This window comes from Pseudonaja textilis, chromosome 1, assembly GCF_049901715.1.
Source record: "Pseudonaja textilis isolate UNSWEBS1 chromosome 1, rPseTex1.2, whole genome shotgun sequence".
Taxonomy (NCBI): domain Eukaryota; kingdom Metazoa; phylum Chordata; class Lepidosauria; order Squamata; family Elapidae; genus Pseudonaja; species Pseudonaja textilis.
In genome coordinates, this window is record NC_141990.1 from 22,082,066 (window position 1) to 22,096,779 (window position 14,714).

At 39.3% G+C, this 14,714-nt stretch overlaps 1 protein-coding gene across 4 annotated transcripts in view; it reads left to right on the top strand.

Moving 5' to 3' along the window:
* The window catches only part of STX1A (syntaxin 1A), a 53,362-nt gene that overhangs the window by 22,895 nt on the left and 15,753 nt on the right, over positions 1-14,714 (top strand). For 2 of the 4 annotated variants that reach the window (XR_015742457.1, XM_087928273.1), the window contains exons 2-4: positions 1,396-1,473; positions 3,031-3,130; positions 14,557-14,631. Coding sequence is in view for 2 of the 4 variants with exons in the window: in XM_087928273.1 (XP_087784399.1) it covers positions 1,396-1,473; positions 3,031-3,130; positions 14,557-14,631 (253 nt within the window). In the remaining 2 variants the exon portion in view is untranslated. Of the gene's footprint in view, positions 1-797; positions 931-1,395; positions 1,474-3,030; positions 3,131-14,556; positions 14,632-14,714 lie in introns of those variants that run through there. The other 2 variants (XR_015742459.1, XM_026708645.2) reach the window with 2 other exon arrangements.

The following is a 14,714-nucleotide window of genomic DNA, read 5'->3' on the forward strand; positions in this document are numbered from 1 at the left end:
CGAACACTTTTTTAACGCATTACAAATGTGAATTGATAAGCCACTTATAATCTGTTTCACTTGTAACTTCACTTGTAACACAACCACCCTGTCTTATTTTCCCCTCTTTTCCATCTCCGCTTCATCCCAGTTTAAACCTATATCAGTTTAGCTATGAAGTCAAGTAAGCTCATAGAAGCTTATGCCTTTTGTTGAAATGCATTAGTGGGAAAAGGTGCCAGCAGACCTTTTATGATTTCTAGTTCTTCAGAAGAAGAATTATGTACGGAATTTTGTAAGGGGGGAAATGCATTCTTTATTTCAGTAAGAGGCACCAATTTTGAGTGTGCCCAAGAGGTATGTGGGATTCAGATTCTTAGAGGGAAAAGGTACTCCAGATCCAGTATGACATCCTTGCTGTGACTATCACCTACTCCTTATACGAGTTTCCGGCTTACAGAAGATCAGAGTTGCTTGAACCAAATGGGACTTGGACAGATGGCTACTGTGATGACAGAAATGTACTGTATTACTTCTTGCTCCTGGCTGAATTAGGCTTGGTACAATTTTGATCAAAGTTAAGGAAATTTATCCCTAATATTTTCTTCTTCTCATGTTTCAGACATTCTGTGCTGTCCCAGCCAGTCTATGGGAATTGATTAGTTGCTTAGGAATTGTGAGCTGTCCCCTTAAGGGAATGCATCATGGGAAATGTAGTTAAAGGTATCCTGGGAAATGTAGTTCATGTCATGTGGCCACATCTGTAATCCTGATTGGCCACTAAATTGACCCTCGAGGGGTTAAGGGAGGTTTCCCTCCATTCTTGCCTGCACTCATGGACTGATAACAGGTTTCTTTCTATCGCTACAATGGGTTAGGAAAATAATCATTTTTTACCTGCAATGCTGATATACAAAGGATTGGTCATTATAGAAGAGCTTCGTCACAAATGTGGGTTATGAAGATACCTGATGTACCAATAAATGTACTTTGTTATGGATGTTTTGTGGAATTATCTATCTGCATCTGTGCATGAGACAGGACAGAAAACCTTCTCTTCATGGTTATTGCCTCGGGAGAGAGTAAACACAGCCCAAAGCACAGATATAGAAAGAACATGGTGGGATAGGCACTCAGAAGCTGGATGGTATCCCCACATAGTGCAGAAATGTAGTAGTACTTTTGCTCTTAGCTTACTTTGGAGAAAGGTTGATTTATGAGCACTAGAAGAACTCAGAAATGAATGAGTTGAAAGAATAGGAATCAATGCATAGCTGACTTTGTCCTTAGGGGAAATCAAAGGTACTATCCAACTGATGTCTTCTCTGTTCTTATGATGCAGAATTTAGGTCTTTGCATTATTTGAGGCAACCGTTTGAGATTCCAGATATTGAAATTATGTTTCTTACGTTGCAGGCTAAGGACAGCGATGATGACGAGGAAGTTGCCGTTGGCGTGGATCGGGATCGTTTTATGGATGAGTTTTTTGAACAGGTGATAAATCCTTATTTCTTATTTGATTTATAATATATCATACATGGACTTGCAATGTATGTTAATATTTCACGTAGATTAAAAACACAGTTTTTAACATGAATGTTAAAAAGATCTATATTCAAATACCAATGTCTAAGCCAGCTAACCTTTGAAGCACATTTAGCAATAGCACATTGACTTATATACTGTTCCATAGTGCTTTACAGCCCTCTCTAAGCAGTTTACAGAGTCAGCATATTGCCCACACCAGTCTGAATCTTCATTTTACTGACCTCTGAAGGATTGAAGTCTGAATCAACCTTGAGCCCATCAGGATCAAACTCCTGGCTGTGGGCAGAGTCAGCCTGCAATATTGCATTCTAATTTTGCACCAACATTGCTCTTCTATGTGAAAGTTTATATGAAAAAAAAAATCAGATATTGGACCAGTATATGCCCTCAGCTTACAGCCAGTAACAACGTCATCTTATTTCTTATGTATAAAGATAAAAAGCAAATTCTCAAGATGGAGGGCCATGAGACTGGACACTCAACAGTTGGAAAACACCCAATTAACCAAACAATTTTTAAGCACTTTTATTAGAAGCACTTAACAACCTATGACCTGATGAGTCATTGATTCAGAAATATTTTCTTATCCAATTCCTCAGTGCTTTAGATCAGGGGTCTCCAATCTTGGCCACTTTAAGACTTGTGGACTTCAACTCCCAGAGTTCCTCAGGTAGCTTGTGGACTTCAACTCTGGGAGTTGAAGTCCACAAGTCTCAAAGTTGCCAAGGTTGGCGACCCCTGCTTTAGATGGTGGCAGAGCTTCTAATGTTTTTCAAAAGTTTTTAAAAATTCAGGGAGCTATTCACAGATGTATCTGCCTTGAAAACAGCCCATTTTGAACTTTATAGTTAAATGAAACATCAAGAGTTGACCATGGGAAAGGTTTTATGACATTTTGCATTATGTCGTAAATTGCTTCATAAAATGTTTTGTAAGATTTGCCAAATTTCAATTCTGTGAGAATCATGAATCCCAGATTTTGGGTGAATTCTGTAAGCCAGCACATATGCAATACAGTATTTTGGTTGAAACAGTTTTGCCATATGGTGCATCATTTCACCCAATTAAAGGTTACAGAAACTAGAATTTTAGTAATATATAAATGGATAATGCTTATCATGAAAAATATTTTGAATATATTTTCAGTAGGATGGAAAACAATACAGCAGAGATATACAAGACTGTACAGTGTAGTTTATCTCAGCTGAGGGAAAGAACAATCGGGTTAAATTAACAATGGGATTATGATCAAATAATAGGCAGTTGGTTAATAACATTGGTAAAAATGAGGACCTAGATTGTTGGGGGCAATATGCTAACTCTATAAACAATTTAAAGAGGGTTGCAAACCACTATGAAGCGGTATATAAGTCTAGGTGCTATTGCTATTTGACTGGTCAATTTTTAATATATCAATCCCAAGATGTGTAGCTTTCATTATAGCTGGCTTCAGGATCCAGAATTTAAATTCTGCAATCATACCAGGCTTTTTTTTCCCCTCAGGTGGAAGAAATCCGTGGGTTCATAGAGAAGATCTCAGAAAATGTGGAAGAGGTGAAGAGAAAGCATAGTGCCATCCTCGCTGCTCCAAACCCTGATGAGAGTAAGGTTGCCTTGCATTTCTTTCACAACTGATCAAGGAAAGCAGTAGGATTTTGCTAGATTTGTATCATGGTTGCAGTTAGAATTCACTGCATTGTCTTATTCGTATAAACCAGATAGAAATTGGAAACTTAGCGCAAAGATGGAACATGACCACGGGATTCCATGGAAGTTCAACAAGAAGGAACCTGGAAGCTAGAATCAGGCTGTTCAGCCATCTGGATTTCTCATCAGTTTTTCATGCTCGTCAAAGACTTTGTCTTGAAATGCTTCCAGATTTGGTTTTTCATTATGTAGCTTCCCTGCAACGTTCCTGGAATTTGACAGGGAGATCCAGATTATGTTACCAAACACTTTTAACTTTTTAAATGCCTCTCTGCTATTTCTATCTATCTGTTTTGTACAACAAACAAATCTACTGTGGAGGGAAAGTTACAAAGGCTACAGGATGTTTTTCAGTTGGTACTGTAAGGTGTTAGCTATGTTGAAGCAGCTTTGCTTTTTAGATTAGCCAGCTGGAAATTCCTTTTTGTTGTTGTTGTTGTTGGGAGGGCTGCCCCACCCTCATATGGATCTCTGCTACTATGCAACCCCTATTATGGCTAGCTTCATATTTTCCCTGCTCTGTTCCAAACAATTGAACATTCTCTCCCGTGGCAAGTGTGAGTACTGCGTAAATATTAATTAACTCCCTTGCCTGATTCGTGTGAGCACATTAGAACAAAGCGCTCTGTAATTAGTTATGCCTTAATTTAGACAGCAGAACCTAGCACTCGTCTGTCCATCTCACAATAGGAAGCTTTTGGCATGACCAGAGGTGGGTGGTCCAGGTGCAAAAAAAAAAATGATTGCATGAAGCCCAATAAATCACTTCATGACTGACCCAGCTGCTCATGTGATCTAAACATTTCAGGGGAGAATGATATGATTAGGGGACAACAGTGAAATCATATGTAGTTTAAGAGTTCCATCTCAGAATCTGTTACAAGGCTGGAAAGTACTGGGTTCCAATCCTTGTCTATGCAGAATGCAGCACAAACATTATCAAATAAATAAAATGAAATTGCCCTGTGCAGACTGAGCCAAGTAACGTTATTTTATTTTTTATCAAATTTCGTAGCTAGCTGACTTATTGACAACTTCGTGTTGTCTTGACAACTATAGATGTTTTACAAACAAAAAGAAAATAATACATGTAAAAAAGGTTGCAGCCAACTGGAAGAACAGTTCTCCAGCTATAAACCAATGATAAACTAAAGGAGGCCTTTGAGGTAGCCAGACAGGAAGCATGCCATTCCCACATACCATTACAGAGCTCCACTATCACTCTGTCCTAAAGCCTAGGAGAACTACCAGGTCCCTAACAGTGTCCTAAATGTTATAACAGTGGGAGCCACAGGAATCTCTGAGGGACATAATTCCAGAGGACAGGCCCAGTCTGGGCTCCTGTAAGATGACACTGTTTAATTAATGGGACCCAAGGCACAATCACTCTGCTTGATCATATGCAATTGTTATAAGAAAAGGTAGTTGCTGTTTTCCTGTAATGGTGCCAAGATAAGGGAGTCATAGTAAATATCTTTCCACCACTCCTTCCAGTGGGAGGGCTTAGACACTGTGACACTGCTTTCTGTAGAACAGTGGGCTCTTCATTCCATGTTTTCTCAAGTCGTCTTCCATTAAGTTCCCTTCTGGCTTTTCAGTTTGACACTTGGAGAAAGGGATGGGGCTATTCCCTCCCATATGAAACAGTGTCTTCTAAGCTCCACTTTCAGAGTAGAATGGAAGCACCAACTATAGAATGACTTATCTCCATTGTAGACAAAGGGGATTCGTGGCAAATCCAATGGACAGTTTGAACAAGAGGCACTGAATGGTGGCTTCTATACTAGTATTTTTCAACCATGACAATTTAAAGATGTGTGGATTTAAAACTTTCAGAATTTCCCAGCCATCAAGTGCACCTTTAACCCACAAAAGCTCTGTATGGCTTTAGGCAATATTCTTCATAGCATTAGGGTGGCACAGTGGTTAGAATGCAGTATTGCAGGCTAACTCACTGCTCACTGCCAGGAGTTCGATCCTGACCAGTTCAAGGTTGACTCAGCCTTCCATCCTATGAAACACTATATAAGTCTAAGTGCTATTGCTATTTCAGGGAAAATTGGAGAGAAGGTTAAGTATACTGCCTTGAACTCTTGAAAGTAAAGGTAGGCATAAACTTAACATATACTGGACGTCCAAGCCCTGTACTCCGTAGCAATTATCTGTTGGGAAGAATGCTATATAATAGATTAAATTAGACTTTTTTAGTGGAAGTTAGCATCAACAAAGCAGAAGGCTGTGTCTTTCACGTTATTACATTTCTATCCCACCTTTCCTCTAGATGGATTTATAGTATTTGCATAACCACTGATGGGGTAGGTTAGTCTGAATGATAGCAACTCTTGAATCCATATCTGGTACTTTAACCAGTGTATCACCCCAATGGTATACCAGATGTTGTTGGTCCAGGAACCTCTTGCTGTCAACTTGGCTACTTGTTTGCTGCATTTTTAAAAAAAATAATTACATATTTCAGAGTTGTTACTGATACATTCCTATAGGTAAAAGAGAGAAACTCCAATTTAGTTCAGCTCCAGGTAAATTTGTGGACATGTCCATGATTACCTTTACAATAAAGTAGAAGTTTACCATTGCCTTTTTAAACAATTTTTTCTTTTCAACTTCCTGGTCTAGCCTACAACCCTGGTCTTCTTCCTTAGGCATCTTCTATCCATGTATGAAGCAGGTCCAATCCAGCTAAGGTTGTTACAGTCAGCCAAGGCCAGCCAGCTGGGCAAATTTCTGCAGAGCAATATATCATTAAAACAAAACATGATGCTCAAATGCTAAAAACAATAGTTCGACTTCCTTAGCAGTGGCTGCGTCTGTAATAATGCTTTTCACAATTTCCTAGCTAATGTTGCAAGCCCTGCTGATTTTTCAAGTCACGCTGATATGAAAAGCACAAGAGCAAACTGGAAAGTGCTTTTCTGGTTAGTAGCTAGTTGACCAGACCTGCATAACTTCCTTCCCTGCCTTGAAAGATGGTATTCATATAGTCTGTCATAGCTCATCAAGTTGTGCCATTCCGTGTTAATTCCTTGTTTTCGTATTTCCTCTGACAACTCTTTTCTCTTCTTGTATCTGCTGTAAGCATGCTGTAATTAGGGCTGTGTGGAATGGGCTCTTGGGACTCAGCGGGCAAATGCTTGAACTTCCAGAAAGGATAGCTGGATTTAGATCGTTTCTTCCAGGCATAGCCCTCATTTCCTCCCACCTCAGTTGCCTACGATCCTGTTACATTCTCCAGACAGATGCCATTAGCCTCTCTGTGGCTGCCCACTTAGTAGTTGGATGCTTTGCTTCCCCTTCTGCCTTTCATGCTCCCCTGGAGCTTCAGTCAACCCTTTTGCTGCTCTGTGCCCTCAGCCTAAGCATAATTTTTGACTGCTCAGTTGTTTAAATTAGATTTGCCTGGTTCTCCTCACCATATTCACAAGCCTGAAGTTCAGGGAGGGGTGTTCATCCCATTGCTAACAAACACTCTGCTAATACTCTACTAACAAACAATCCAAGCACAGTTTGTGCATGCATCTGTGTCAATAGGAGGCTTGGATTGCTTGTGTCCTCAAAAAGGAATATGCTAAATTGCATCTCTCCAAAAATCCCATGCATTGATTCAGAAATGACAGCTGAAAACAAAAGGGAACAGTCCTTACAGTAGAATGACATCTGACCCTAAACCCCTAAGATTGAGTATAAAATTCCGCAAAGCCATTTTGTAGCAGGTGTGTGAATTTTGCATGTGATGTCTTTTGTCGTGCAAGTTGACTTGAAAGCAAGTCTCATCTTTGATGGAATTTACTCTTGGATAAATTTACTTGGAATTGTGTGAATAAACCCTGGAATGTCAAGCGGGCCAATAATCCCAGTTCAATGGAAGGCCATTCTTTTAACAACAGGTTTTGGTGTCATCCAACCCTTGACTGAGTCAGCCAAAGGGAAAGGGACCACCACAAGAATATCTAGTTTGTTCTTCCCAATACCCTGCTGGTGTAATGCTGAGTTTGATCAGGGTTTTTAAACTAGGGAAAATTATGGAAAGAGCTTCCTTTGATTGTCTATGGAGATTCTCAGTCATGGTTGTCCCAAAAGTGCTTTTTCAAAAGACAACTGGATTTTGTTTTTCCTTGAAGAGGTTTCGCTTCTCATTCAAGAAACTTATTCAGTTGTGACTCAGTCTCACTGACTCAGTTATGACTTCAGACAGAACTAAAGAAGCTTCTTGGATGAGAAGCAAAACATCTTCAAGGAAAAAAAAAGTCCAGTTGACTTTTGAAAAAGCATCTTTGGGTTTCCTCTGATTCTTCGTTCCTTTATATAGCAATAGCACTTAGACATATATACCATTTCACCGTACTTTACAACCCTCTCAAAGCGGTTTACAGAGTTAGCCTATTGTCCCCAACAATCTGGGTCCTCATTTTACCCACCTCGGAAGGATGGAAGGCTGAGTCAACCTGGAACTGGTGAGGATCAAACTGCCAAATTGCATGCAGACAGCAGTCAGCAGAAGTAGCCTGCAGTACTGCATTCTAACCACTGCGCCACCGCAACTCATAGTGAATCCATTGGCTGTTTCAGTGTAGTCCAGGATTCTCCACTCTCATACAATCGTAACATTTAAGGAGATTTGGAAATTATTTGTCCCAACTTTCCTTTGATCTTACCCACTGCTGATGTGAAAGAATTGCAGCTTTTACAAGGTTTAGATAGCATGATTAGTGGCTGCAGAGTTCTGAAAGAAAAAGAATCAAGATGTGCCAGATTATGAGGGACTGGCCTAATGAACTCATTACTCCATACACTCTCTGCTTGCAGGATACAGTGGCAGCATCTCTACAGACAGTTGTCCAACCTCTTCTTCAGGGTGCTTATTGAATGAGAACCGATTGCCTGAAGACAGTCTTTGGGCAACAGTTCTTAATGTAAGAAGTTTTTCTGTTGAAGGTTTAACTGAAATCTACTTTTCTGCAACTCCATTTTCAAAATAAGTGGGCTCCATCTAACGCTTATTAGCTCCGAATTCTCAGCTTTTTTGCTTCTCCTAAACATGCACAATACTTTCAGTTCTTAGTTGTGGTAAGAAAAAGGTAACGAAATCCCTGCAGATTTTACTCCGCTAGACATTGTCTACTATAGGGCGTAGTGTTAATTTCTCTTTCAAGGCCAGTGAGCCAGAGCTGTACAAAAATATTTCCACAATCATGTGGCCAACTTGATGTCATGGAGCACTGTTACCTTCCCAGAAAAGTGGTACCTATTTATCTATTTGCATTTGCATGCTTTTGAAATGCTAGGTTGGCAGGAGATGAGGCAAGGACAGGAGTTCACTCCATCACGTGGTGCTTGGGTCTTGAACCTGGAGTACCAGCTATCCAGCCGACAAGCCCAACATCTTTACTGCTGAGCTACCATTCTACCCACTTAGTTGTGGGACATGGTCTAATTGCTCAGCTTTTAAACTCACTCCTACTTTTAAAATCTATCCCTACAGACTTGTACTAATAATGGCTAGAAAGAACCATATCTCCTTTTCTCTCTTCCACCCCCACCCCCACTCCATCCCAGAGAGTTATCTCTATGCACTTGTTTCATGGGCCATCCGTATTTGCACAGCTGGAGCTGGATCAGTGCTTGGAACATGCAGGCAGCCTTCATCTCCATGTTGCTATGCCATCCACTTCCTCAAATGATATCCGGCTTCTCTGTGGCTCCAAGGTGTCGCTAATGAGCTTTGGGTCACAGAGAAAGCATGGAAACATTGATTTCCCAGACTGAGTTGGAGTGTCTTATTAGCCCTTGTAAACACCTACATTGCTGCAAGACAGAAATTGCTCCCTGGGGATGTGTTTGCCTTTGAAAATCCAGAAGATTTTTATTAGATGAGAAACAGTTCAAAAGCGGAATAGTAGAAGATACAGGGGAAGGGGATTGTTGAAGAAAGTATAGAGCTTTCATTTTACAAATAGCACAAAGATCTGCTTGTGTGGAGGTAAAATATTGCATTTCTTATACAGCTTCCTCTTTACTCCTCCCAAACTATAGATGTTTCATAATATACCGCACTGATTATTTGGCTGGAAAGCAAGAGATAAATCGTAACAAAGAAGAATGTGTTATATTTTAAAAGGAAATGTAACAAAGGCCGTGTAAGACGGAAAAATCCATACAAGATCCTTATTAATTGTCGCCTTTTGTTCTCCGATTTTTACACAGAATTTAGATGGCATCAGCTTCCCATATTCCAGTATTTTCTGGACTGTCCCCCCCCATTTTTTTTATATATCGGATCTGTATTGCATAATGTATAGTATGAGTCCAAAGATTAATGAGTGATTTAAAAAGCTAATTCGGCCAATCCTGACTTACTTTATTTAATATCTGCACAACATGTAGATAGTGCAGCCTTTTCTGTTTGTACCTGTTGGTGGATTAACATATCAAATAAAGCCATAAAATACCTAACAGGTAGTTCTTGACTTACAATCATTTGTTTAGTTACCATTCAAAGTTACAACGGCACTAGAATAGAATAGAATAGAATAGAATAGAATAGAATAGAATAGAATAGAATAGAATAGAATAGAATATGGAATGGAATGGAATGGAATAGAATACTTTTATTGGCCAAGTGTGATTGGACACACAAGGAATTTGTCATGATGTAAATACTCTCAGTATACATAAAGAAAAGATACATTTGTCAAGAATCATAACATACAACACTTAATGATAGTCATAGGGTACAATCAACAATCAAATCATACTAGGAAACAGTCAATATAAATCGTAAGGATACAAGCGACAAAGTTACAGTCATACAGTCACAAGCGGGAGGGGATGGGTGATAAGGAGTGATGAGAAGATTAACGGTAATAGTAGTGTAGACTTTGTAATAGTTGAACAGTGTTGAGGGAATTATTTGTTTAGCGGAGTGATGGCTTTCGGGGGAAAACTGTTCTTGTGTCTAGTTGTTCTGGTGTGCAGTGCTCTATAGCATCGTTTTGAGGGAAGGAGTTGAAACAGTTTATGTCTGGGATGTGAGGGGTCTGTAAATATTTTCACAGCCCTCTTTTTGACTCGTGCAGAATTCAGGTCCTCGATTGAAGGCAGGTGGATAATCATTGTTTTTTCTGCAGTCCTAATTATCCTCTGAAGTCTGTGTCTGTCCTGTCACTAAACATAAGACTTATGATCTTCTTTCACATTTAGGACCGTTGCAATATCCCTGTGGTCATGTGATCAAAATTCAGACGCTTGGCAACTGGCATGTATTTATGACAGGTGCAGTGTCCTGGGATCATGTGGTCACTTTTGCGACCTTCTGACAAGCAAAGTCAATGGGGAAGCCAGATTCACTTAATAACCATGTTATTAATTTAACAACTATGGTGATTCCCTTAACTTCCGTGGCAGGAAAGATTGTAAAATGGGACAAAACTCATTTAACAACTATCTTGCTTAGTAATAGACATTTGGGCTCAGTTAAGTTAAGGGCTACCTGTATTTGGTTTTAGCTTGATATGCATCTGCGCAAACAGAGTAAATTAAACCTTCCTGTAGGCCACATCTGAAGCTGTGGTTTGTTATTGGCTTGTTACCCTAGTATGACAGATTAACAAAAATGCATAATTTGTTTGCGGATTCTTGTCTTATTCCTAGTTTGATTTTGTGCATTGTCCAGACTTGAAACCAATCCAGTATTGTGGGTATTGTGCAGTTGTATGAACCTATGAATCCATATTCTTTATATTGAAACAATCAGTTCAGAATCATTATAATCATATTGTTTATAATTTTTCTTAAGGTGAATGACAGTATGAGGATACGACTGAGAAATAAGCATTTTAGTTTCTTTTTTCCTTTCTTTTTTCTATGTTCCTACTAGGTTGTGCATGGCCTCGTTTGATGGAGAAACATCACATTGAACAGCCGTTTTGCCTCATTCTCTTCATTTTGCTGTAATAATGATATCACTTCATAATAAATAACCTTGTGAATTGTTCATTTTATTTTTAGTTATTGTCTTGGCAAAAAATAGATTGATTCAGCTATTTTTTCTCTTTAAGGAGGAGAAGGCACTTTTGGGTTTTAGGGCTTTTTTCTATTTTTACAGTTTTAAATAGTCCAAATGGATTTTAGTGCATATTTTGCTCTTGTTTCTTGTTGAATTGTTCTATCAGTGTTTAGTAATTAGCTGCTCAATTTCAACAACATAGTTCATAGGAGGAAAAGCTTCATGAAACTCAAAAATTAAGGATCAGATACAGAATTACTTCCTGGACTGTAGACATAGATACCAATAAAAGAGAATATTTATAGCTCAAGATTGAACTGTGAGATCTTTGATGCTCTCTGAGCACTGATGTTTTCTTGCAGACATTTTGTTATTCAATTGCAAAAAAGCAAACCAAACCAAACCAGCTAAGCTCAGAGAGCACCAAGGACCCCTCCTCAATAGAAATAAATATAAGAAGTAGAAATTCCAAACTAGGCATTGCAGTTCATTAGAAACTCACATGTTGTCTTAGATCAGTAGTCTGGAAGTACCTTTTCCAATGAAAACTATTTATTAAAATGCATAAGCTTTTACAACTCATGAAAGCTCACACCTTTTTAATAAAATTAGTTAGCTGGAAAAGGTGCTATCAGTCGCCTGTTTTTTGCCCCATAGACAGCTTTTCTACAAGCTTCATAATTTACCAACTTTTCTGTCATTGCAAGTAAAAGCATTGAATAAGCTTAGCAAATACATTGCCTCTTTAGAAAGCTGCAAGGCAGCATGTTCTGGACAAGCTACAACAGGGAAATCAAACTCAAGTTCTGTGGGCCGAATTTGGCCCACGGGATGCTTAGATCTTGCCCTGGGGGGCTGCCCTGGAAACAGCAAAGGACCAGCCTGTGGTGCCTCTGCCAGTGAAAACAGCTCTGTTTTCACAGGCAGAGGGTTACAGGAGGCCATTGCAACAGAAAATGGAGCTTACGAGCTGTTTTCGCTAGCAGAGTTCTCAGGCCACTACAGGTGCCCCCCGACATGAATGATGTCAGGCTGGCCACACACACCCTGGCCACCCCATCCCCCCCAGGTCAAACACAACCCAATTGCAGCCTTCAATGAAATCGAGTTTGACATCCCTGAGCTACAAAATCCCTGTTGATAAAGAAGTTTAAAAGCACTTCATGTTTGTGGGCTTAAGTCTATCTCAGATGTTTCACTTGAGATCTTCACATGCTGCTGCTGGTGCATCTTGGCCATGGATTGGGAAAGTATTAACTAAAAATTAGGTGGTTATTCGATTGTCCCACGTAATCCAGAAAATGGAACGCTCGTCTGTCATGAGCAGTGACACAATATGTGATTTGAGCTTGTTTGGAGGAGAGCTGAAGCACAGCTGTGTGATTCTGAGAGACGCTGGGCTGAGCTGTGGTCTCCTTGCATCCTTGGGGCCAATCTCTGCTGCTCTGCCAGTGTTGCTTGGTTACACTGGCAGCATTTAGAGCTCCAGGTAACAAAAATTATCTCAAGGGTGATTGGGGGGGTGGAGGAAGGAAACACAGTTGCACCTGCCACTTTCTGTGCCAAGCTGCATTAGTTGTGATCAACATGAAGGGTAGGGAAAAGACAGTCTGTTTCCTAACTTCTGTGGCAAAAGGATTCTGTCTTCCTCAAAAAGGTCTTAGAAGGTCATAGAACTTAGGAAAAAAATTATTTAGATCGCTTTCATAAACATACTAAACGTTAAGCCCTTGCAACCAATGTATTTGGTAAGGTCACAAATATTCTAAAACCAAAAGGAAAAAAAAAGTATTATGGTAGAAAGATGATGGTTTGGTTAACATAGCAATGGCTGGATTCCCCACAGCATGCTGATTCATAAACTGTCACATGGAAGGTTTGGTTTAATCTAACATGTTATGTGAGCCACCTTAAAGGAGAAGGGTTGAATGACAGCGGAGGTTTATATAAACCTATAAAATTTCTGTGATGAGTCTCATGTAGAAAAAGTGATCCCCCCCACCTTAGTTGGAGACGTTATGATGGATAAAGTGCATAATTCATACTGCAAGATGTGATGGCCACTTACACCAGATGACAGGTATGTTACATTTATGTGGCTAGAGACAACACTCCTTTTTAAAAAATAAAGAATGTGAATGAATCTCCAGGAGCTGTGGATTTAGGTCATGGTGACATTTGAAGGGGGTTCGTTGGGAACATTTTGGTCATTTTGGGAAATGAAGAGTTTAGGTAACTTACAAGGGGGAAATAAGTACATTAAATTTTGCTTAGTTTTAAGCCACCCATTTTGTAAGTTAATATCTCCTTTAGAAAGGAAACCCAGGATCAATTTGGGAGAGGTGTTTAAAAGAGAAAAATGGATGCAGTGCATTTTGTCATCTCTTTGTCTATAATAGCCAAAAAAAAAAATTTCAAATGGAGAGGAAATAAGAAGGCCTTTGGTCAAAGGAAATGTCTGAATTCACTTTCTGCAGGGTTTTTTTTCAGAGCTCTTCATAAACTGTGCAGCAGACAATGGTGAAGCAAATGTGTTCACGAGACTGTCAGTATTTACATTATGATTGTAAGCTCTTGGGCATTTGTCTTTTCCTTGCTTATGTAGCTATGTAAATGGTATGAACTTCAGTAATATTAGAATAATAACATTATTTAACCGAGTATATGGATTACTGTTGTAGGGCATGTTAAATTTTTTAGCTTTCAATTTCCAAACATTAGGGGTGTTCAAAAGTCATGATCTTCCTTGGAGATTTTAAATATATTTTGGTTACGGTAATATAATTTAGATGTGCTTGATAAGTAACTACATAAATATCATAACTTTTTAACATTTTGTTTGTTTCATTTGTGCCAGGCACAATTCTATTTATTGACTGATTACCTACATGTACATGATGCTTATTTATACAAAAGAATCTTACAATGTACAGAGCTTAAAACAGCCATAAAAATAATAGACCATAACAACAGAATCAGTTGCTGATCTAAATGAAATCTTGTCTGATTGCAAAAAATGACTGTATTCACCAGTTCCTGAAAGGCAAAAGGATAGGCGCCAGAGTGAGGGCGCCCTGTAGGGGCATCCAGAGTGAGGGCGGGTGGTACCCATGGGAATGTCTTGCAATGCCTTTCTTCTCTATTCTCTTGAACTATGTTTTAGACATAAGGATGGAGCAGCTTGGTGACATTTACAAATATGTTCATTCTGAAGGCCAGAGTAACAGAAAAAGCCAAAATGTATGTATATGGATGTATGTGCATTTCTATCCAAGTCATGAATTTCAGTATTTCCCTTCTAGAAACCAAGGAGGAGCTGGAGGAATTGATGTCTGATATCAAGAAGACAGCCAACAAAGTGCGCTCCAAGCTAAAGAGTTGAGTATCTGCTGTAGGTGTAAGGAGAGAGATGGCCACTCCTTGCATGACTGTAACTGGAATCTTTTGGGGGCTTCCAAGT